The 25,594-nt window shown below is 42.6% G+C and overlaps 1 protein-coding gene and 1 long non-coding RNA gene across 10 annotated transcripts in view; one reads left to right on the top strand and one right to left on the bottom strand.

Moving 5' to 3' along the window:
- The window catches only part of LOC131134656 (uncharacterized), a 61,745-nt gene extending 60,028 nt beyond the window's left edge, over nt 1-1,717 (top strand). For all 3 annotated transcript variants that reach the window (XR_009131441.1, XR_009131440.1, XR_009131442.1), the window contains exon 7: nt 59-1,717. This is a non-coding gene — a long non-coding RNA (uncharacterized LOC131134656). The remainder of the gene's footprint in view (nt 1-58) is intronic.
- The window catches only part of ncam1b (neural cell adhesion molecule 1b), a 60,827-nt gene that overhangs the window by 17,799 nt on the left and 17,434 nt on the right, over nt 1-25,594 (bottom strand). For 4 of the 7 annotated variants that reach the window (XM_058080146.1, XM_058080143.1, XM_058080147.1 and 1 more), the window contains exons 2-11: nt 20,664-20,738; nt 19,680-19,889; nt 18,356-18,499; nt 17,013-17,150; nt 16,619-16,736; nt 14,852-15,012; nt 13,361-13,503; nt 11,216-11,239; nt 4,350-4,379; nt 127-277 (exon numbers count right to left, since the gene is read on the bottom strand). In XM_058080146.1, the coding sequence (XP_057936129.1) occupies nt 127-277; nt 4,350-4,379; nt 11,216-11,239; nt 13,361-13,503; nt 14,852-15,012; nt 16,619-16,736; nt 17,013-17,150; nt 18,356-18,499; nt 19,680-19,889; nt 20,664-20,738 (1,194 nt within the window). The remainder of the gene's footprint in view (nt 1-126; nt 278-4,349; nt 4,380-11,215; nt 11,240-13,360; nt 13,504-14,851; nt 15,013-16,618; nt 16,737-17,012; nt 17,151-18,355; nt 18,500-19,679; nt 19,890-20,663; nt 20,739-25,594) is intronic. The other 3 variants (XM_058080144.1, XM_058080149.1, XM_058080145.1) reach the window with 2 other exon arrangements.

The following is a 25,594-nucleotide window of genomic DNA, read 5'->3' as shown; positions in this document are numbered from 1 at the left end:
GTGTACTTAGTTCAATTTCTCTAAAATGTATTGACATTTTTTTTCAAATTCCCGCTAGATCAATCAGAGGAGCATCTCAGAGGTTCCACTGTCTACTTCTACAAAGAACAGAACTGTAATACTCACAGCGGACCTCCAGATATGCTATCTGATCATCCTCCCCAATGGCGCTGCGTGCTGAGCAGAGATACTGGCCGGCGTCTGTATACTTGACGTACTTTAGCGTCAACGACGAGACGCGGGCATCGCTCCTCACCACCACACTTCCATCCTGACTCTAAACACAAGCATAAAGCGGTCTGGTCAGTGATAATATGCGTTACTCTTATGGCTGTAATGCTGTTTTACATAATGCAGAGGAGTCAAGTAAAAATATGGAAGGAAAAAAAGATGCCTTTTAATGAGCAGAGAAGACATTTGATTACAGAGAAGGCGACAGTGCACTCAGTAGAGATGTGGAAAGAAAAGCGGCCATAACAGCAGCAGGGAGCTGATCAATAATTCAAGGCAGGAGGACCCATGTAGAGCTTTCCATTCGGAGTGCTTAGCAACTTGTGACGGCACCGCTTTACCTTGAGCCAGCTTGGCACTTTTACATTCCTGCTTCTTAAGGCTTATGTCAGGGTGTTTTTTTTTTTGTTGTTGTTGTTTTTTACTCCATTGCTTGTTTATTCCCAGCCTGATTTGGCTGTTATGCTTTCCAAATGTGTGAGGAAGAGCAATGTTGCACTTGGAGGCAGGGAAATGACAACAAGCAGCTGGCTAATGAGTTATGCTTCACCAACACCTGATTTTAAGTAGATTCCTCACCTTTGGTGTCAACAGGTGACACTTCAATTGTGGTGCATTTAAAAAAAAAAATCATTGTTGCTAATACTGCATCCTCAAGGCGTGTCATTTTCTCCCAACCCAATGATGCCGATGGCATTAATGCATGAAGCAAGTGTGTCATTGACTCCTGCAAGTGCTCATAATGGTTTTATGAAATGTTCCACATGCACCATTTGATTGTTTGCAAATGGAAGGGACTAAAAATTGTCTTTGAGATGTTTTTCCTTATGAAGGCATTGAGCACACGCAAATGTTTTTTTGAAATAGTTGGTTTAGTTTAGTGGATTTAGTGAAGTGGCTCACTTCACAAGGTGCAACGGAAGTAAAGTAGCTCTTTTGAGCGCTTTCTACATGGCTTCGGTCCAGCCTGCAGCCAAAACAACACCATGGAGGTTTTACACATACTGATTGAGCAGCCATGTAGAGAGAGAAACCTTGCTTGGTTTGTATTCAAATTCCACAGGCCAAGCATTCATTATGCATCGTTGGTAGAGGGACTGGAGCAACGCTTATATAACACAATGGCCTTTTATTCTGACCCCTGTGCGCAAAACATTCTCCGTTAGACTTCTGCATCTTGGCAACAACCCCCCCCCCACGTACACCATGAAGTCTACATTTGTTCATAATTTAGTCAATAAAGACTCTTTCAACTAAATCGCCTTCATTTTCCTGTCAGCTGCAGCTGGCTACTCTCAACCAAACCAAATTGTCACCCTTTTCCTTCTATGACGGCAGGGAGTGTCTTCATCCCTCTGCCGAGGTTAGCAGGTGTCTACTAGGAGTAAAGCGTCCATTTGTTTGTACTGTTCTATTGTATTTGTATAGTTTTTCTACACAGAAATAATCATTATTCCATAATAGATGGTCACCTCTATTCAAATCACCGCAGGGGTCCAAACACATCGATATTAGCAGCTATGGCTGTATGGAAGCTCAACACCACAAGACGGCAGTAGCTGCATGTGACTGGTCAGCTTCATGCACCTATGCATGCGCTTTAAAGCGCTGACTGGGCATTTACTGCTTAACACCATTACAACATTGGTTGTGTCGCTGCTGTGTTGTATATTGGAATGTTATGACGTTGTATAAATGAGCTAATGAGTTAACTGAGTTAACCACTAACTTTCAGCAACACTGGCCCAGCATACACAGAAGGAAAGACCAAAGCACATTTGGCAGTGACATGCTTGGCACGCACACACGCCCCTGTGCATATAACTGGTCTCCCCTCCGCCTGCTCTATTATGGGATGTCTCCAGACACACGGCCTCGGTGCGGTGAAACACCGTGTCCGTGTGCACCATCCGAGGATGATGACCATGAATGAACCGAGTCTGACTGAAAACCAGGTTGCTGCCATCATCTTTGAAACACCTTTCCTTCATAACACAAACAACATGTCCTCCATGGGTCCACTTAGTCGGTCTGCTGATACCAGTCCTGTAATTGTTATCCTGCCCCGTGATAACATTTGTAGTCCCCTCCTCGCCTCCAGTCAATTTTCCATTCAAGTGCTCTTTTGTCCTAATGAATGAATTTTACCCCGGCTACTTAAGGAACCAGCCGTTCAAAAACACACCCACCTTTTGTTGTGCTACCAAGTATAAATAAATGCAATATTTCATATCCATGTTAGAATAGCGGTCAGTTTATCATCGCTGGCTTGCCATTTGGGTAAACATTAAACACAATTGGAGTGTGATTTCTCCTTATCGGATGAGTTCGCTTCTATTTACTAAACATGCAAAAGATACAAGACAAAATGGAGAAAAGCTGGCATCTCCTTCTTTTTCACAAACAGTTGCTGGCCGTGATGCAGGTCTTCTTGCAAAGAGGCAAGAATAACGCCATCGAAAACTGAAGGGGAGTGCTGGCTCAACACTGAGTGAGATATAAACACTAAGGGTGTGGAAAATGATCGATATTAATCATGCATCCATTCACATGTGCGAGATAAGCTGTAGAAAATGAATGAATGATTAATGAATGAATGAATGAATGGATGCAATTGACGGGTGAAATCTAGATTCATCTCGATGCGTTTGTGGGTATCGGTAAATCCGATGCAAGCGCCGTTTAATTCATGTTAAACTTCGCCCCATACGCTGTTCCCCAGGCGTCATGAATGCACCATCGTTATTTGGCATTTAGTATTGAATACGGACGGAAGCCGTGAGGCACATACAACTACTAGTAAAACAGCATGGACGTTCGTAGCAAGCAGCAGCGAGGAAGTTTCTATATTTAACCCCCCGCAACGTTTAAATGGTATGTTCGGAAACACTACAGATTCGCAAAGAACAACAGAAAGCGCGACAAAACAAAACGTCCGTCATTTGCAAAGAATGCCGCGTTAAGAAGCCCCCCCCCCGAAAGGGGGACACCCCAACACGGACAAGTCTACCGCCGCCACCCCCGTCTAGTTCCTGGTCGGACACCGGGGAAGAACCAAGCAAATCAGGTCAGTGGATCTTCCTGCTTTCCAAATTGTCCAGGAGCTATTTGTCCTCCCCAACAAGTGTTCAGCACAGCAGGTGACATTAGAACAGCATAGCAGTTGGCTTCTTCCTGAATTTGGAACCAATTTTAAAAGGGTAGAAGTTGTTTTCCTTTCTGCTCCTCACTACTGTATTAGCCTAGCTGCTAACTCATTCATATTAGCCGACAGGAATATAAACAAACATTGATTCCACTGTGGAAAGTGTCACTTTAACTTTGCTGTTGCTGTACTGTATTTTTTACAGCAGTAATTATTGTAATTGTTTTACTCCACCACTGAACCACTGCTATTGTAATTGCATAGCTGATGTGATCGTGGGAGGAAAGTTGTTGCTGTTTTAAGATGGCAAAAAGAATGATCAAGAAGTGGTGCATAGTAAAAAAGACAAATAGCACTTTAGTTGAATTTACTGCCTAGAAGGAATAAAGCCAAATCCTTTTTGTAGGACCATACTGAATTTCAGTTTTTCCTTTGCTTATTTGCATTGTGTTGAATTGCATTGTATTGCAAGAAATTGCACCATATCATATTGGATCGCATTGATTTGAACTAAATGATTATCGCATCGCATCGTATCGCCATAAAATTCCATGTACGTATGGTTAAAGTATGGTATCGCTGGCAGTGCATGGAGACGTGTATGGAATCGTCCTCAGTGCTGAGATTGACACCCCTAAAGTTGCCAAAGTTGGGTTTTTCTTCCCCAACTAAACGCGACTGGACCATTTGATCAATGCTGTCAACTGTAGAGCCACAAATCTGGTACGAGGAGATCTAGCCGGGCAAACGCTTTGCTTTAAGATGAACACGGGATAATGCAAGTGATGGAATGTGTTTATATGAAGAACAAGCAAAAGCAAAACAGCAAGAGACCTCCACTGCTCCGTTAGGCTACAGTGTTTATACTCTACTTCTTTGAAGGATTTGGATCTGCATCCATCCACAAATGCATTGGACTCCCTGACATGGGGAGATGGATGATTGTAGAAAAAAAGTCATGCATTTGGAATACCTTGTGTTGCTCGGGACGAGTCCACGATGCCTGTAGAGGACAGAGAGAGAACAACAAACAAACAAACAAAAAAGGCAGAGCAATTCTTAGAAGGCAAAAGCTGGGGTGCTGCAAATTGCATCAACATGAAGTGTCGTGGTTTCTTGGTTTTGGATGTAGAATACCTGCGCTGGAAGTAGGATTAAGTCAAAGGAGTCTTGGGATGCATACGATGGGCTGTGCTGTTATTATGTTTAGTCGAGGCGTCCATTGGTGACAACAAAGGCTTTGATTTCAGAGGGAAATCTTTTTCCAAATCCCTGGCGTGTCCTTTTCTCTACGGCACGTTGGAACAACACTGCCTCTATAAGTACGTCTACCGGCGCCGTGATAGCCTAAATGCTTACAAAGGTGAGATAAAGTCTTTGGTTTATCAGAAGGCGACGGAAGAGAAAAAAAAACTCCTTTTAAGATTACCACCATTCCCAATCCCTTTTCTCGGAGCTTTAGCTATTAGACTTAAAGACACAATGATAGTCCGAAGACAAAGAAGGATGCACTACATTTGCTTTTTGGCTGTTTGCAAGTATGTGCAATCAGTGGGGAAAATACAAATATGCACAAGTCCTCAGGCCTTCTGATAAATGTTATGTTTTAATGAATTCATTTCTTCAGTAGAATACAGCTATGATTGAATGTATCGCCTATCGTAACAACATCATTTTAGTTCATTGTGTCTTTTAAACCACCAGTGGTAACACATGCAAGCCTGTGGTCGTGTTCTTGTGTTTTTTTGGGTTGGAAAAACAAACATTATTCTGAGCCAGTGACATACAGCAGCTTTAAAGCTCCCATATTGGACTATTTTTCAACTATTTCCCCAAAGTCCCAAAGGTCCCAAAGACTGTATTAGAAGTGTGTTGGCCAAAATCTAGCCTTGATGCTGGAATGTAGGCGGTCTAACAGTCCTTAGTAAGGAGCTACTGGCAACGGGTCTGTCGCTTTAAAGGGGACGTGCACTTTTTGTGGAATTTTACCCATCATTCCCAGTCCTTATGTGAAACATGAACACATATTTTGTTCATTTTTCTTGTGCATTCTAGCGTGAGAAAATAAGTTCATATGAGTTAGCTAACAATGGCTGTCTGGGGAAATAGCTATTTTGATGGTGATGCCTTCACTAAAACAGCAACAATGTTCCACTAACATAACAGACTTCTGTATTCACCAAGCTACAGCTATATTGTTATTGTGGCAGCTGACAAGAAAAGCTATGTTTATCTGGCGGACTAGCACGACGCCCCACTAGCTGTTCGTGTCAACGTCACGAGTGGACAAGTTGATTTTTCATCATCGGGGACGTTTAGATTAGGTTGTATTTCATGTTTCATGGATGATGCAAAAAGTTGTATCGGTAACAAAACCACTATTTTCCTTCCTGTGGAGATGTTTACACACAAACTCCCTACGCTGCTGTTAGCGGAGCGTTGTTATGCAATGTTATGTTGCTATTTAATGGGCCTGCATGCAATAGCATAATGCCACATTTTTCAAATGAGCAAATCCCTCTTTTCATGTTTGTATCATATTTCATTTACACAACAAGATGGATATTGTATTTGCATTTTACCCAAGTCAAATAGTTACTGAATGCACACATTTACCATGCGTCACAGAAGAAAGCCTTTCAAGCTACTTGGGACAGCATGCTATGTCCGACACAGAAATAAGCCCAACTCAGCATGACGGGGAGTTTGACAGGAGGCATGCTCGGAGGAGAAAACTTTCAAGCATGACAGTGAGATGCGGTGAGTTGTGTAACAAGTAAAATGGTCAGACAGCTCTAGTATTTCATCAGGTGAAACAGCGAGAGACTTTGGAGTAAGTGAAAGCGATCGGCTGGAATAATTATCAGGCAAAACAGTGAATGAAACCATCAGTGGAACCGCAGGTCGAGTCAGTCCTTCATTAGCCTCACATTGTAAATGCAGTCCACCTATGCAGGGCCACGTCAGAAAAACCGCTGCTATGTAATCATTAGTCATGTGCAACAGGAACCACATGAAAGCATTTTCCCTACGATAGAGATCTGGATTCTATGGCCATTCTGCACCTCCATGACAACTGCAAAGCATCGTCAATGTAATACCTGAGAAGAAAAAGGCATCCATCTATCCAACATCCGTCATTTGGACTCGGTTCGTATTTAATCGACCATCTGCAGAAAATATACTCGTGGGGAAACACATTCTCGTGACGCACATTCTTCTACATTACACATTGACATATTTCTAAATATATGTTCTATGTTTAGAATAGGAGGAAGATCTAGAGGACTTGGTTATTACCTCCGCCAAGCACAGCACAAAGCCAGCGTTTATCTGTCTGGATTCCAAGTTCTAAGTTCTGAATGGATTGAAAGGATTCTTGAACATCGGGCGTGTCGTGAGTCTCTCCACTTGGTCTTTTCTCACCACATTTTCTATTTTTTTATTCCCTGCTGCCAACTAGTTTACCACTTTAGTATGTCAAAGACCAAAACGACCAAAAAAACAGGATTATTATTAATATGGGGGCCTCAATCGAAGAATAGACTTTGTGGATCAACACCCCAGGGGCATAAATATTAGGCAGCTTCTTTTCCTCAAGAAAAGTGGGCCAAATAAGACATTTAACCGACCTCAAAAATGAACAAATGTCATGGCCCCCTTACCTGACCTAAACCTAAACCCTATTTAGAATGTGTCCGCCCTTCTTTAAGGGGAGAGTTATGATAAAAACTGTCAGTGATGCTGTGCCATTTCCTGTTTGACAAAAAGTTGAGGGTCAGCAGATCCCAAAGTCATGGGCCTTTAGGCCTGACGATCAATGTCCTACAAATTATTGTCCATAATCAATACTATTGACAGCATTTGTAGGGACAATTTGGTCATTAATTACAGTCTATAGCATAATAATGTGAGTACATCGTATCAAAAGCACTTTCCATTCTCGAGTAGTGTCATAATAATTGGAACACTCATATATAAACAATAAAATAATAAATAAAGTGGAGACTCAAGTGTCTGTAAAGACAGTTGCACTTGAATAAATGATAATGAATACTGGATATTGTTCCTTAACAGAAAGGTTTAACATGTAGCGAGTGACACCAAAGGCCACAGTATGCATTGGCTGTGAGGACCAATGCTGTGCCGCATTGTTGAAAATATGCATAAATGAACAAATATGAAAGACTGACTTGCCTTCTAATTGTGCACACAGTGCATGATTGTTGTGGCAGCAAGCACACTTGGTGGCGTAATGTGTCGGTGTACTGGAAACGGCGGTTAGCCGCGTGTCATCACGGTGCTCCAGAAGAGCTATGCCCCTAATCGAGAAAGCGACCTAATAGCGTGGAACATCGGTACCTCGTCCGCACACGAGTCTTCGACTCTACTCTGCGGAAGCACTGCATCACTGTCACATGTGCAACGTGTGTTGCTTAAAAGAAAAGATTGCAGATGCAAGCCCGCAAAACAATTGGAAGAAACACGATCAATTCCCCAAACAAAGCTGCGGAACAATCCTTGTGACAGTTCCATTGGGGCTCATTTTTGCACTCATTGTTATTCCCCCCGCTGGTCTCTCTTCACTGTTGTGACGTGAAGTGGAACACAAGACGACGACCGTGCTGACAAAGGACATCCCTAAATAAACACTCATAAATGTGCAAAACCCCGACAGCGTTGTAAGGCCCCCCTGTCTGACACAGACCTTGTCATTGTTTGTTTAGAGAGAAAACAATAATTAAACAACTCTAACTTGTCCCTGAATTCTAAAGTCAAACCATTGACTTTTTAGTCTTTAATCAAACAACTGGATTTCCATTTCCCAAGTACGGGTGTATATTGTATACGATTAGCAATCTGGATGTAAGACAGAACACTTAGGATATGGTATTAGGTGTCAATGAGACAAAACACTGATACTTATTTCCATCACAATAGTCATCACAAGGTCTGCTACACAAATACAGTCACCCACCACTCGCCCAAAGACAGCTGGGATAGGCTCCAGCATAGCCGTGACCCTAGTGAGGATAAGCGGCATGGAAGCTGGATGGATGGAGGATATTAACACTGTTATGATCTCCTGATGGCAAAGACAGAAAAGCTTTCTCTCTTTGAAGGTGGTGGGATTATTGAGCTGCATAAGCGAGGCCTCTCACAGCCTGCCATTGCTGAGGTTGGACGGACTATTGGATGCCGAGTGCAGTCCAATAGCCATCAGATGGCATCTGTGAGAGAAGGCTTTTAACAACAAAAACATCTTCAAAGGCATCGTCTCCTTCAACGCCACAACATTGCCCGTTTGGAATTTGCAGGAGAGCACCAAACATGGGACATTGAAAGGTGGAAGAAGATATCTTCTGATGAGGAAAAACGTAACCTTGACGGTCCTGATGGCCTCCAACGTTACTGGCATGACAAGGACATCCCACCTTCATGATCTGGGGTGTTTTTTTTCTTCAATGGAAGAATGGGGCTTCAGGTTGTGCAGGGGTGTCAAACGGCATATGGATCCATGGCGATGTTGCAGTGGGCATCCCTCATGACTGAAGGCCCTGGTCTGTGTGGTCATGACTGGCTCTTTCAACTGAACAACCTGACTCTCTTGGACCATCCTTCGTGTTCCTCGCATCTCCCGGTAAATCCAATGGAGAACATTGGATGGCAAGGGATGTCGTTTCCGAGTTCTCATGTGGGTCATGTGACCAACGCATTGCTTAAGGAAACTAATCCACCGAAGAAAAAGACTATTATTGTTTGGAATTGCTCGGTATAATTATACCATTACGTCTGGTTAAATACACCCATCTTTGTGATGGAATCATTCTAAAGAGGAATACTGAAGCCCATTGGGAGAAGCTGAGAGAGCTTTTCGGTTAGCAGTTAGTCGTCTACCAGACGTCCCACTGCAGGTCACATGGTCTCTGGCTATCCCTGTGATCCCACCGATCGACTTTGAAGGTGTTTATTTCAGTGTGCATGTATGCACTGCCGACATTTTTGTAAATAGTTTTTTGCACCTATGTGTGCTGCTCTTACACTTTGGACTGTGGCAACAAACATCATCTGAGCACTCAATTCTGAGGGGAGCCCGCCCCAGCCGACCCTGATTGTCATGTCTGAGCTTTCCACAGCGAGAACAGTTGCACAAAGACGTCTTTAAGCACAAGAAACAATGAATCTGTCACAGAACAGCAGCTGTAACTCGACTTGCTTTAGTTTTTGTGTCCTGCAACAAAAGCTGCATTACAAGCAGCGCCACTGGGGGTGGGGGGGAGACTTCCTGTCTACTAACTGGGAATGTTGTCTTCACTACACTCAAATGAATTAAGGATATATGAATGAATAAAGGCCCGTTTTTATGCCACTTGTATGTGTATAATGTGCCCACTGAGCAAGATGTACCGCTGAGAGACAAACAAAAGCTGGAAGTCTACAACAGCCCGCACTTGTCTGTCTGAGAAATACTATTTTTGAATCGATATGCTTGCAAGATGAGCGGCCGACTCAGGGCCGGTCTCTTATTCCTCTCCTACTTCATGCCACTCAAATTCCCTCTGTTACGGTCGCACCTTCATCCCACGGATGCCGTTTCATTGGACACACTCGTCCTTGATGAAATACAGCTGTTATGATGAATACAGATGGTGTGACAGACGGATATCGGAGCAACTCAATAAGACAGTTAAGCAATTAGCAGCCATTTCTCCATGCATTTTTTTTTTGTAATGGGAAATGCAGGAGTCTTGACAACACAGCCGTTCATTGGACTGCTAATCGCTTCTTTGAGGCCAGCTGTGCAGGGCCGGTCAAAGGTCGCCACACCATACTGGTGATGAGCAAAACACACTGTCACCACTGTGCAGGAATTGTTGCACGTCCACTCAACTGGTCGTCGTCCGTTTATTCTGTTTTTGTGAGTGTTGAGAAGCACTCTGTCAAAGTCATTTCCTCAGCGGCTGCATGCAGACTTAATCTCCGCAGCCGCGATTGAGCTCGCCAGTAAATGTTTTTATGTGTTCCAGCAGCTTGGGTTGCTCGTGCCGTATGAAACTCTGGTCACTTTGACTGGACTGAATCAGAGGTGTGAACACTTGGAGAGTTACAGTGCGCCTCTGCATCGTGGGCGTGTTGGGCTTGCACAAGAAAAACAGAGATGTCGTGACGTGCGTCATGTGGCGGCAGTGTTTTTTGCGTTTCAAGTGGTGCTCTGCTCGCAATCTATTTATGATGATCAAACACTCGGCCCTGCCAACCTGACGGGTGGCTGAAAAACATCATACTTCTGTTCTGTCCACGCAGCGCGGCGGCTGCGCTCTACTTGAAAGTCAATTCAAACGTTGACCAGCTGGAAAAAAATGTGTCGAAAACGAAGCTAAAAGCCGCTCCTGCAGCATCTTCACAGGCCACCACGTCGAGAATTCCATTTGAGTGGGCGAGTGTTTGACTCTCAAGAAGCAGATTGGAAGGGGAGCGACACTTTATGTGGTCCAATGAGGACCACCACAATACTGTTAGACCATCTAGACAACTAGCGTATGGAGATGGATGTGGATCAGGCAACCTCATGCTACGATGCAAAGTGTGACAGTGACAAATGGTTTCACTTCTGTTACGTGACGACAAAACCACATTTTCACCCAATGTCATGCCCCTACACACCATCTATCCCAAGCTCGATGACTACTATACACACTACACTTGGACCGCATGCAGCAATCCACTCAGTTTTATGAAACTCGGAAACGTCCAGCAAAAATGGGATTATGTGATTTCGGCGGAAATCTGGAGGAGCAGTTTGCTACAGTACATTTCTGTGCCACGTCGATGTCATACCTGATAGATCCTGTTTAGGTGTGCCTGTAGGGAGAAAATGTAGTGCATGTAATGGACCCACTCCACAATAGCTTCGTGAAGTACACCATATCTCACAAGGTTTTCCCCCTCATTACCCAACCATAGCCGGGCTACATGAGGGATTGTGAGGATACGGTAGGCAGGTGTTCAATGTTTTTATGGTTTCCCCATAAAATCTTATGGGGAAATATTACCAGACAAGCATACAGTTGTGTCAAGGATGTCATGGAAAACAAAAAGCTATCTTTTCACAACAGTAGTGCAAGGGCATTTTAAAAACATATCTGCAGTACAGTAGATCCCCGTTTTACAGGAGTTTTCACACCCTGCGACTGGCCGAAAAATGAGAGTCACTGAGACGCCCGTGAATCTATTTGGACAATCTATTAGGTACTCTGTAGTGATGCCTGAACTATCTGAACAGTTGTTTACTTCTATGAATCAACAAAACAACACAGGAAAATAGATTGTGATGACAAAATAACTACATTTATTGACAGATTTAGAACATAATAATATTCATCTAAAATACTGTTGTTTTGCATGTATATTAGTGAGTAAGAGTCTATTTGATACTGACGTATGTAGTCCACGGTGCAGCTTCATCGTGTATTCCGCGTGTGTTACTGTTTTTGGACGTGAAGTCAACATCTGGGTTTATAACCTCTTTCATTGCACATGAAGAACCTCCTCAAGCAAGTTTAAGTTTGCCTCTGACTTCTTTCTGTGCACGCCAAGCAAATGAGATGACTTTTCTACCAATGAATAAGCAAATTAGCAAATTACACAATGACGTGCTTTCCTACAAAGAGCGATAATACAAGGCCCATTTCTTCTGTTGACCATCTCTCTGTCCCCTCCGTTAAGTAGCAAGCAAATAGCAGAGACAAGAACATAAGGTGCATTCGCGGCCATCGGGTCTTCACGACAAAGACCTGTGCCACACTGAAAACCGATCCGTGACCTACCAGTTTGTTTTCCACAAATAAAGGATTACGTTTTGATCAAAAATGCAGAATGACGAATACGCGGGGATCCACTGTATACCCAGAAGTAAGAAGAAGGATGAAGATGAGAGGACATACTTCAGCATAAAATGTAAGATACTTTCAATCACAAACATGAGCAGAGCGATGGTGAATGTGATTGAAAAATGAACACTTGAGCAATCAAGTGTTCATTTTGGCAAAAACACGCTAAGAAGCAGACGGCAGTTTAATAATGGCCTCTGGATTGTCTCGGGAGAGAGGAATTTGGGTCGGGATGTTGTTTTTATTGACATTTGGGAACATTTCATTGGTATTTAATCCCAACGATGCCAGTTGAATGCAGTATTGTCGGGCTACCTCCGTGAGATCCGCCAGGCCATCTCCAGAGCTGCTAATTTAGGGGGAATTCATCGGCAATGCACAAACCTTGCAGAGTGCTGTGCCAACAAAATACCTGCAGATGATGAATACAACTCTTGAATATGTAGGTTCAAGGTACTCCATCCATATCGCTCCTTAAGACCTGACTTTTGCACATTTTGCTTTTCTCGGGGTAATTAATCAGTCAGGGTGTCCCAATTCTGTCTTGGGGGTGTTGCTTTCTTTGTTGCTTGCTTATACGTATTTCTTTCCGTGGTTGAAGCGTAAAAAATCATATTGCAATGTGTAAGACATTTTAACATCACCAAGCTCCAACATGGCTCCGAAAATGATTGAACCTTACCTTCCTAGTTGACTTTAGCTGGTGCTAATGCATTGTCATTCCATGAAGATTGCAAATCAGACCACCATAGTTTATGAAGAAAATGACCGAGGTAAAACGACACGTCCATACTGTGTGCTGTGGCCTCCTTCTACCTGTAGTGGGCTTGTGACTCCCTTAACATTGATGCTAAACTCCAGAAAGCTGGACTGATTTAAAAGTGTGATGGCACAGTATGTAGCGTGTATCGTAGCGTGGAGACATACTGTCAACAAAAATATGTCTTCCAAGCCTTTCCGCTCTCCTCTTACCCGGTGTGGGCCCTTTATAGCACCCACCTGCTAAGGACCACGTGACCATGCCCTCCACGCCTCTGAAAGCTGTCTCCTACACTACATATCGAGGTTTGTGACAGTTGTGTGTTCGTGTTACCTGCTCGCCATCTGTGAAGACACGGTCACCGTAACTCCAGCTGATGGTGGGCGTCGGATCCCCTGAAGCCTCGCAAGTTAGGGTTACCTGCTCCTCCATCTCGGAGGTGCTTTGGTTCACTATGTAGGTGATCTTAGGTTTCGCTGAAAAAAAACCCCAAAACAAAGTCATCACGGCCGTGCAAGTGGCGTGACAAGCACACGGAAGGCCGGAAGCTGGATTTGACGGGGGTTCAAAGACGGGATGAGGATCAGCAGTTTGACGTGCAGCTAAACTCCAATAAGCTGCGTCGCCCCGGCAGTTGCAGAAGCAAATGTATGATAACCAAGTGAGGATCCAAACATGAATGCATATGACAATTAGGCTTGCATAAGAGCTCTTGGCCTCCGTTTTATGTTTACATTGGAACTCACCGCCAAGAAGGCGCTTCGAGGGCGACACGAGCAGAGCAAAGTCAATTAAAGCGCTGCTTCTCAAGCGTGAAGTTGTTTTCCTTCCATTCTACAGAGGCTGAACACGTTTGGAACGTGATGCATTCCTACTACGTCTAACCCTGCTATTAAAATTGCATGACTGTCCACCAATAATTACTTGATGAACAAAGGTACGGCGATTTTTTTCGGGGGTCATTACATAAATCACACATGGCACGCAATCACTTAGAAATTCAAGTCATCGCATTAAAGCAGTCTGGGCAATAGCGTACTGGGAGTTCATCTGATTCTTTTGTAATGACTGGAATATGAAACACTAGAATACTATTGGGTGCTAAATCTGATGCTGAGTGGGAGAGGACAATACGGGTAGAATATTGGCGCTAGAGAAGCAATACTTTGAAGAGCTTGTGGCCGACATTGTGTTTGAATCTTGAGGATATTTGTAGGCTGGAGAAGAGAGGAGGCCAAACATTGCAGCCAAACGGCTGTGCAGTAGAATTCCTCTGAATACTTATTTCAACTGAGGAAAAAAGCGGTATTATATTTTCTACATGAGAAATACTTTGATAAAATAATATCTACCCACATCAACGTCTGTCTATCCCGACAATACGACTGTGTCTCCTCACCCACAGTACAGAGCCTTCAACAGCTTGTTATACTACGTCTACTTTGGGTCACTTTACATACACGTACCCAACATACACTCCTGATCAGAATTTGCAAGAATTGACATTTTGCACTGTTGGATCTTAAGTAGGTTCCAAGGAGGTTCTAAGTATCCATCCATCCATTTTCTACACCGCTTATCCTCACTAGGGTGGGGTTGGCTTTCTCTCGCAGATGCCGTATGAACTTATTGAACCAAAATGATGCTAACATTTTACTCAAGCCACATTTGGCTGTGCTCTTCAACTTTTCAACGTCAACATTTTTAAAAAGTGCAGTTTTCCTTTAAGATCCAACAGTGCAAAATGTCAATTCTTGCAATGTTTCAACTCATCTTAAAATGTTGATCGGGGGGGGGGTATAGTAAAGAAACATTGCTGCTCACCAAATACTCTCAGACTGAGTTCCTGTTCAGTTTCACCAGCCTTGTTTTTGGCGATGCAGGTGTACTCGCCCTCATCCAGCTTGGTGACATCCATGATGGACATCTCCGAGCCGTCCTCGTTGAAGCTGTACTTCTCTCCTGCCTCGAGAATCATTTGGTTCCTGAAGGACAAATGTGAAAGCACACTCAAATGTCCATCATGGTGGTTCCAAGTACCTTTTATAAGAGACCAAAATGACAAGACAAAACACCGTCATCACTCAATCATTTAGTGCTAGTGGTCCATTCCTGGAAATATCATATTCCTTCCACTTTAGGAGCAGGTGTTCATCCTGAAAGAGGCATATTTTTTGTGTGTACAAATGCTGATGGACTGAGAAATGTTACTTCCATGTTACAATGAAAATGTGCAAGCGGCTCACATTAGCGATTTCTATTCACCTGTCCTTTTATTCCTGGTTGCTATCAATAATGCAGCACAGCTGGAGGCGGAACAAATTGCTTCCAACATCTCACAATACAAAGTGCTTGGTCGGAGCAGACAAACATTCTGGCCAACGTAGGTCAAAGCAACTTTTCATTTGTTTCATGGCAGTAAGAGCAGCTGATAGTAAAGTCCCTTACTTAGTGTAGACTACAACGGATGTTTTACCATCCAACAATGATTTAATGGACCTACAATGCTCTGGACAAAAACCAGTAAGATTCTGTGTTGTGTAAAAGTTGCACAGTAGAAGGAAACCGCTACCATGGAAACGCAAGGAAACACGAGGCCTGCCTTAACAAAGGAGGAGCCTATCGGTGGCGTGCAGAACAATGTGGCTTTTGACGACACCAATCTTCAGGTTTCACTGTTTGAATGCACCTTTTGGTATAACGCCATGGAGTCTCCGATTGCAAAGAATTAACCGTGATATATTTGATTAACAAATGACTTTAGGCTAGTGGCGGCAGGGGTTAAATGGCGTGTGTTTAGATCGGTATGGGCAGCATAAAACGCTGATGCAACATCCCTAATACATATACGTGTGTGTATGTCGAGATATTTTTCATACAATAAGCTATCAAAAAGAGGTTCCCGCACACTGTGTCGCTCTCATTCATCAGTTTATTCAGGTAATGTTTTGGTCCGTTTGACTTTCATCAGACATATTAAAATATGTTTTAATATGTTTAAAACATATATCAATGTTTTTATGGTTTCCGCATAAAATATGTTTTACAAATGACTTTGTATCATATCACCTCGTACTTCGGTACGAGGTACATTATTTAAAAAAAAAAAAAAAAAAAAAAAAACTTAAACTGTATTATGGAAAGCAGGAAGTGAACAAATGTAACAGTTACTGATTGTAAAAGTACTAGATGGAGGGGTAGGATTTAATAAGCCTTGCTTCTTCCTACTCCTTTTGGACATGTGGAACTGTGAACTGATTATGGGATGCACTCAATTGTAATCTGATGCATGTTCAAATGAAATTACCATTACCAAAATATGTTTTAATATGTCTGATGAAGGTCAAACGGACCGAAATGTTACCTGAATAAACTGATGAATGAGAGCGACACAGTGTGCGGGAACCTCTTTTTGAACACTTTGTTGGCTACGCCTGCTTCCTATGCGCCTGTGAATCTTCAGGTGTGCTGAGACTCTGCATTCACTCTTGATATAATAAGCTATATAAGCTGCAGGACAAGCCAAACCGTGGAAGACAGTGTGATGCATACATAGAAGTACAGAATCAACAGTAAAGTTTGTAGGAGTACCTTGTCCAGGTCACCATGGGTTCAGGGTAGCCATCAACTGCACAAGTCAACATGGCGGACTGGCTCACATCTGCGGTTGCATTCACCTCTGACTGCCACACTCTGATGGTCGGGAGCACTGAGGCACACACGGATAGATAAATGATGTCATGAAAGTAGGTTGGAAATAAGAAGTCTTATTTTCGGCACACCCGGCCCCCCAGCTCAGCAGACAACATGTCTTTGCATTGGCCCCTTGTGCTACACACTTGCTGCAGGCAACTGGTTGCACATACGTAGATGCTGCGCCTCTGGGGACGAGCACATTGCCTTCATCACCATCATCATCCACACCTGTCACGTCCAAACACGTGCACAAAAGACACAAACAGGAAGTAGCGAAAGGGCTCCTCACCATTCACAACGACTTTGATAACCCGCAAATCAATCTCGCCACGGGCCATCAAGCGTCCCTCGCAGGTGTACGAGCCCTCATCGGTCTTTTTTATGCCGCGGATTTGAAGGTGGTTGTTGCTCAGCACCCTAAAGCGAACTGATGGGAGAGATAAAAGCGTTGGTGAGGCTGGTGAAGTAAACATCAAACATCATGAATACCGCTGTCAGCTTTATGCTGCACATCAACTGCTTTCATATCTGAAGCCTTTTTTGGGGGCATTACAATCGTTGCCTAACTAGATATATGCACACGTTAAAAAGACAGAAAACCGTGGCCCACAAAATATCTTGAATTTGATGAAATGTTGACCAAATAAGTTCAGTCGTGTCATCCAAAACACGGTTGTTACCACCCCATGCGGCTTTGGGTTATTGTTCTGCAGCGGCAATACAACGCGCACTGTGATATTGCTCGGGGTCTGAGGTGAATAACAGAGTCAATTATATTTTCACATTCAAAATCTATTTCACAAACCCCCCCCACTCCCACCACCCCTTTTAGAGAGAGTAAAAGTGAGACTGCATGAGGGCACAGTCAGTCACCAATTCCTGGTTCATTTGCATACGAAACTGTCAGGGGGAGTTTGGAACAGACGGCTTTCTTGTCCACTTTCGAAATGCTACATCAAGATCACTATCACTATCACTAATATGTGCAATATTAAGGGCTCTAAATGCAATATACTAAGTTCTATGTGAAGTATTTCCATAATGCCTCATATTAACACACTAACAAGATCTCAGTGTATAGACTGGTCATATATCTCATCTCGTTTCATATTATCTACATACTGTATTGTATATAACTCTGGGGAAAACTGTTGATTTTGTTAATACTTGGGTTGTTTATATTGTTTATTTTTCTATATTGTGTATTTTGTACTGCTTAACTGATTCTGTACTCTTGCTGCTGTGCAATGCAAATTTCCCCACTGAGGGGCGAATAAAGGCATATCTTATCTTATCTTATCATTTACAACTCGGTACAAATCGGTACTACTCTGTTCAACTTGGTACAGCTCGATACAACTCAGTACAACTTGGTTACATATAGTACATATCGTATTGCATGCATTGGAAATAGTGGCTTTGTGCTCGCCCGTTCTCCCCCTGCTGTTACGATCTATTTCTGTTTTACCGTCACATGGTGTCTTTCGGGATGGGATGCGTAACATTTGCTTCCAGGCATAAGATCCCGTTAGACCAAATAGTCTTTTCTCAAACCTGTGCTTTAAAAATGGAGTCATTCCCCAGCCTGACAGTCAAACACCAAGCTGAGTTTCATTCCTTCTTTAAGCTTACCATCTTTTTCAAACTGTATTTTGGCCCCCTTGTACTTCCACAGGACGGTGGGCGGGGGCGAGCTGATGACATCACATACGATTATGGCCGTGTCTCCTTCGGTGAACTCCTGAGGCGACGGCGCATTTGTGAAGGTAATTCTCTCTAAAATAATAATAAAAAGACAATGCCAAAACTGTTAAACAGCCTTTCACTTTCACTTGAGTGCATCAAGAAGCTCATCAACATCTGTCCCTGAGTGTCTTTGTTGAAGAATGTACAATTCATTCGCTAAACATCTTAAACTAAAGTCTGTCCATCTATAAAAAGTAGATAAGGTGTACAACTGCTTCTTGGAGGCACACAAAGCTCATTAGCATTAAAGCTACAGACACAAAGCGCTGTCAAGTGACTACAAACACTTTTTAATGCTCTGAATTCCGATTTTGGGAAACAATATTCTTGGTTGCTGAAAAATAGCATCAATGGGATCTTTAGATGAGGTCATGTTGAACACATTTAGAGCTGAAGTGCTCGTTTCCTTTGGAGGATTTCTTCCACCTAAAGCTAATTTTGGTAGCTTCATTCTGCCATGTAATTTAATCAATTTCCTCCAACTCACTAAATTTACTAGAGTGGACGCTACAGTAAAGAAACTAACACGCTGATTGATGGAGTTTGCTGGTGGCACTGAGGCGGCACGGCGACCTTAAAACACTCGACTCGGGTCAAATGTTGCACACTCGCATTGAGCCGTAATCTTATCTCATGACGGGCAGTAGATTAAAAAGATGGAACTGCCTTGTAACAGCCAGCGCCTACAGGTGGAAATAATAATTGGCGTTGGAGAAGATAGTATTTCGGTACCCACAGGCCGTGACATTGCGGGGAGGAGAGCGTCTGACAACGTCAGTCGCTTTTGTCATGCCCGACAACAACAACAACAGCAGTTTGAATATTGAACTTTTTAAGCAGCAGACTATGTAAATAGATTCTTCGCTGTTATAGGCACGGCTGCACGGCCACCTCCGTGAAATCTAAAACAAGCAGAAAGAAAAGTTGTACTTGGAGTTTTGTCTGATGGACATTTACTAATGCACGGTATTCATGGAAAATAAAAGACATTCATCACAGGAGCCGCAAAACAGACAGGATCATTAAGCAGCCTTCTAATGGTCTTCCGACCATCTATCGAAGTGATGAAAAATCCATTGTCTAGCGAAAACGAGAGTAATGTGTTGCCCTAGAGCAGTCAATAAAATACTACAAGTTTAATAAACAACATATTCATGTTTCCATATATATATTTTATATACGCTGCATTGTTTGTGTGGAAAATACTTACGGAATATTTTGACGTTAACTGTTGACTCCCCTTGCTGATCGCCGTTGGTGGCAACGCACTTGTACGTCCCCGCGTTCTCCGTGCCGGCTCTGTATAGTGTGAGCGTGGAAGACGACTCATCGTTTCGGGTCACTGTGATGTCGGGTCTGTTGGCTTCTATCCGGTCCCCACTCGGTCCGAACCAGTCTATGTGCTTCGCCACACCGGTAACTAAGAACAGAGTGGGGGGAGAGAGAAAAACAAAAACCCCAAAAACACTTATCTATAATGTATGTAGAAAGTAGTAAAGCAGAGCCAATCAGTTCCCCCAGACTGGATCCTGCTGACGTTGGCATCTCCTTTATGCATGAAACCCTGCGGTTGATGGTACCCCCCCCCAAACTCAGGGCCCACCAGCGCTGGCGGTGTGACTCAGCAACAGAAAATGATGATTACATAACTTTGCACACAACAATTGAATTACAGTTGTTTCTGGTGATTACATTTGTTTACTGAAAATAGATTTGTTGGAATTATGTTTCGGATTTCGGATACGGTGGGCTGATTTACTTCACCCTTTTCTGTGCTGGTGATGTGTACAGAGTGAATAGCAGGAATTTGATCCTTAACAAAACACGATTAATGTTTCAAGTGTACTGGGTCCTCGGGTTACAAACGAATTCTGTTCCTACGATGCGTTGTGGGTCAAATTTTGGTGTTGGAACTCATACCTAAATTTACGCTTTAATACACAGCTCTATGGCAGTTGAGTGCAAAACTACAAAACACAACAGACTGAGTCCTGACTGTATTTTAGTGGGTGCGGCAGGAGAACAAATGCGGGTCCAATGTCGAGAGCGGTGTGGCTGGTGTGAGCCGCAGCGTCTTCTTCTTCCGCTCTAACTCATTCTTGAGCAAGTCTCGCATTCATTCATAACCACGAAACACCAGAAACCCAGGACCACCGGTATTGTTGTGTGGGCTGGACTGTCAGAGCAAACTTACCTTCACACATGAAGAATTTGGACTCCCCGAGGCTAATCTCACCATGGCTGGGTGTGATCTGCACATCCAACGAAACTGGAGAAGAACACAGACAAACATGTCAACATTAAATAAAACCAATTCTCATAGAAACATCTTCCACCAACAGGAACAGTAGGTTCCATTAAACACCAAAGTCTACGCTTACAAACAGAGAAAAATAAAAGTTGCAAATTTTGAGAAAATCCTGAGACTTGGAACACAAATTAAGGATTAAGTCCACCCGTGTGCTTTTTCTTCGACTTTTCTGTGAGGTCCACACAGAAGGGTATCACTTTTACTGGCCGAATGTCCCTCCATATTATTTTATTCTAACAGCTGTGAAATCAGTCCTGGAGTCTCAAATATAGTTTAGAATTGAGTTTAAACTGGACTAGATACAAGATTGCAATGCCAGCACCTACACTATGTACTATGTCCATTTAAGACATATAGTATATATAGTGTATATAGACATAACCACCACCTACACTATGTACTATGTCCATTTAAGGCATATAGTATATATAGTATATAAACATAACCACCACTATGTACTATGTCCATTTAAGACATATAGTATATATAGTATATAGACATAACCACCACCTACACTATGTACTATGTCCATTTAAGACGTATAGTATATATAGCCCTAAACATAACCACCACTATGTACTATCTCCATTTAAGACATATAGTATATAAACATAGCCACCACTATGTACTATGTCCATTTAAGACATATAGTATATATAGTATATAAACATAACCACCACTATGCAGATTTTAAGTAGGTTACAGTTTGATGATTTCCACCCTTTACTATCTTTACTGCTTTATTACTACTATTATTACTACTCCAGATGTACGTAGGTCCACTTGACTGACAAACTCAAATAGTCCATATATTTTTGAAATGTACAAATCTAAACTTGCGGTCCCACTGATGTTTGTCCATGATTGAAGGTTTTGTTTAGTTTGAAAAAGCAGTAAAAGACATACCGTATGTGCTTCCAAAAAACAATCACTTTCATAGCTGAGCTTTTCTGCCCTTCCAATAGAAACCACAAGATGATGCTTGGAAACTAATGCAGAGATGCAAGGTGTACATTTGTAAATGCCAACAATGCATCACTGTCTGGATAGAAAAAGAGCGATTTCTCCATCTCAGGGAGAGGTCTGGTTTGAACCCTTTGGAGCTAAATTAGAACAAAGCTTCACTTGTTTCCCAAGGGGAGCAGTTAGGGTTTCCCGTGGTTAAGAAATGTAACTAAATGGGCCTGAAATCCGGCTCTATATCGTTGGGTGTCAGGGCAAGAGCGAGGGACGTTACAAAGGGCAGGAAGTTGTAAAGACAAACAGAGTCAGTGAGACGACCGAGGAACGTCATGTGGATAGATCCTTCATATGAACTTGATTTTACAAGACTATTTTAGTGTTTTAATCACAGACATGAAGCCCGACAACAGAAAGGCCCTCATCCAAGCGTCATTTCATTGTAAAAGCTGGTGAATGACTTAAAAGATGAGCCAGTATCACACTGCGTCATTTGAAAAGGGTTGATTCCAGGACCTATGGTATTTTTCCTGAAGTGAGAACAGCATGCAAACGCTCCAGTATTTGGTTTGGTCACATTTGATGTATAAACAGAATCCGTCTTTCTTTTAAAGCTGACATTAGACCGTCACGCTGCCAACAGAGTGTCTACTCCTACTCATCACAAACATGCCGATTCCTTATCGCCGCATGCTGAATCTATCCAGACATCCACATCCACTTGGATGTCAAATATCCGGCCTATAAGGTTCGGGGACTCTAGTTTCCCTATATATTCTACAATTGCCCTGAAACCCAAAGCACGTCCATGGCTCAATTGCTTTATAAAGTTATGAATCAGACAGTAATTGCTCTTGCACCAAACTCTCCCATCCCGTCCCATACGTTGATAAGGCTAAAGATCCACAGAAGCTTCATTCTGTCTTGTTAAAGGGCACAGACTCATTCAAAGGGGAGGGGGGGAGCTAAATGACATGAAGCAACTGCCTGTCCTACAAATTTCATCTGAATGTGAATCCCCCAGAGACCCATCCATCTGAAGCCCAAGGAGCGAGCCCCAAGGATGTGAGCAGCCCAAATTAAAATGCCAATATTGCGGTGGAGAACATATTTATATTACTTCTAATTGCAAGTATTCTCCAACCCAATGTTGATGCTTTATGATGTTATTACAATTCCTACTGTGTCCCAAAACCACAGTTTGGGGACATATTTTTATTTTTTTTTTTGGGGGGGGGGGGCAAACACCACACCCCAGGTTTGTTAGGAACCTGTTTTCAGAAAGCCACTGTACCATTGAGTGGTAGCACGGATGTTAAGTAAAAGTAAAGTACAGAAAAAGTAAAATCATCTAGTGTTTACAATTTTGCTACCTGTGTGACCTGTGCGCTAACCACTCGTCCACTGTGCAGCCAACTGATAAACTGTTAAATTAAAATTAACATTGTTCGCTGCATAATGATGTTTTACCATAAAAGGATCAACTATCAACCACGTAGAACCACACCCTGATGGGTGTTGTGTTTTCGTGTTAAGTGCTACAATGACAATATCGCTGTAGCTTGGTTAATATGCAGGTCCATTATGTAATGGAACACTAGCACTGTAGCACGGTGTAGAACACTGGGAATGATGGGCAAAATTCCCCAAAAAGTGCACTTCCCCTTTAAGGGGGTAGGTATGTGTAGGTTAGTAACCTATCATATATAGGTTACGTTAGTATTTGCACCAAAAATCAAGGACAAAATTGGCTTTAATCTGCCAGGCTACAAAGCACGAGCAAACAAAGTAGTTGAAGTAGAAAACCCTCCAGTTTGATTACACTCCACTAAAGAGTTAGTGGGAAAGCAACCTTGGTAATTATGGATGCAGAATGTTTTATCATCATTTCAAGCTCCTAAAGCCAACCAAATGATCAATCAACCTCGGGATGCGGGCCATCATCATTTCAACCAGATTTGAAAGACTCGGTGTGTCGTTGTTGCTGGAGCTTCAGAAGGAAATGGAACATCTGACATTTGGAATTCTTCTGTGATTTAACATTTACCGTGGCTGTGGGCAATGTCATATTTGTATGCAGCATGATCATTTACCACACGGAGACAGCTTGCAGTGTCAATAATTTATGTTTCTGTTTGTCACTGTGGCGTCAGATTTAGGGCAGCACACCCACCCATCCATCCATCCATCGTCTAAGCCGCTTATCCTCGGGCAGCATACAGTAAAGGTATATTCCTAGTAGCACGGCCAGCGAGCCACTTCCTCGTATGAAAGCCACACTGGAGGGCTTGCTCACAGTTTATGATCCTGATCCTGTCTATGGCACCGATCCTGATCTAAATATTGACACCAGTTAGTAAGTTGAAAAAATCTTTTGTCCATTTGGATCTTCAGGAGATTCTAAGTAGAGCTTCAAAATGCAAAAAGAAAAAATGGCAGTGAGGCCAAAATATGTTTGGGTAAGCAATTTATTGCAAACAATCTGAAATTGGCTGTTGGTCAGCTGATGAAAAGTTGGAGAAAACCCCTGACACTTAAATGGTTGGTTGCAATGCTTACTCACCCCATTTCTTCATTTTCATGCTCTACGTCAGGGGTCTCAAACTCAATTTACCTGGGGGCCACTGGAGCTAGGGTCTGGGCAAGGCTGGGCCGCATCAGGTTTTCAACAAAAAAAACCCCGCATTTATTAAAAACAGAAAAATATACAAACCTTTTCAGTGCTTTGGTTCCGATTTTTTACAATAAAAGCTCCGATAAAACATTCCACTGTTCTCAAATATCTTAATTTTTATTTTTCTGCACAAAATAAGATGACAAATAAACAAATCAAGAATAAAGAAAATCAATCAGTAATAAATAAATATAATACTAATAATAAAAACTTAAGAAACCACATATAGTTGGTGGGTAGACAAATTATTTTTTTCAGATTAAAATTAACAAAGCATTATTGTGTCTTGAGACACATGCTAACTCGCAAACGAGAGAGCTAGCAACCTAAACGGTAGCTTTCAAGTTCTTTCCTTTAAACTTAAATAGCCAAAAACTTACCACTTCCACACGGATAGGGAGGATAACTATTAACAGTTACTTAACCTTTAACATGAACATTAATCAAACGTAATAATTTTTTCTGGGTACATGATACCATACAGCATCCATATCAAATTTGCGCGGGCCGCACTAACATTAAACTTTCATATCAAGGCGGGGGCCTCAAACTGTGTGCCGGGCCGCGTGTTTGAGACCCCTGCTCTATGTACAGCGTACTTAGGTGTGTGTTAGGTGTGTGTTACATGATGTGAGACTGGAGGTTTACTTCATCCATCAAAATGGATGGTCTGAGTGACAGCAATCGGCAGGTGGTTCTTAAATATTCACAAATAGTGTCTCAACCTATCCTTTCTGGCTGGTATCTTGAAATTCAGGTTCCCCACAGGAAAGCACTGACTTTTCTTCTGTCACATTGAAGGTAAGCGATAAGAGCAAGTGCACCCTAGCTTACATTGGGATACCTTTCAGGGATGCGGGGCGGCCCTGTTCTGCACTGTCTACACTTATCTTAGAAGGAACACCTCAGGTGCTGCAGTCTTAGCTGTAGCACCACCAGACTTTGTTTTTCATATGAGATTAAGCTCATTTTCTATTCCGCCGGCGTACGGCACACACACACGCTTGATCTTCAAGGCCAGCAAGATGACAGGAACAGTTAAACTATCATTAACTGGGTAAAAAAAGAGAAGGATCAAAATGGCCATCAGATGATGCTGGGCTAGCTGCAAAGAATAAATCAATGCTACTAAATTTGCGTTGTCATTTTCCAGAGAATCAAACAAAGACTTCATTGTATC

The sequence above is a fragment of the Doryrhamphus excisus genome, chromosome 8 (genome assembly GCF_030265055.1).
Source record: "Doryrhamphus excisus isolate RoL2022-K1 chromosome 8, RoL_Dexc_1.0, whole genome shotgun sequence".
NCBI lineage: Eukaryota > Metazoa > Chordata > Actinopteri > Syngnathiformes > Syngnathidae > Doryrhamphus > Doryrhamphus excisus.
This window is presented reverse-complemented; position numbering and strand designations above follow the sequence as displayed.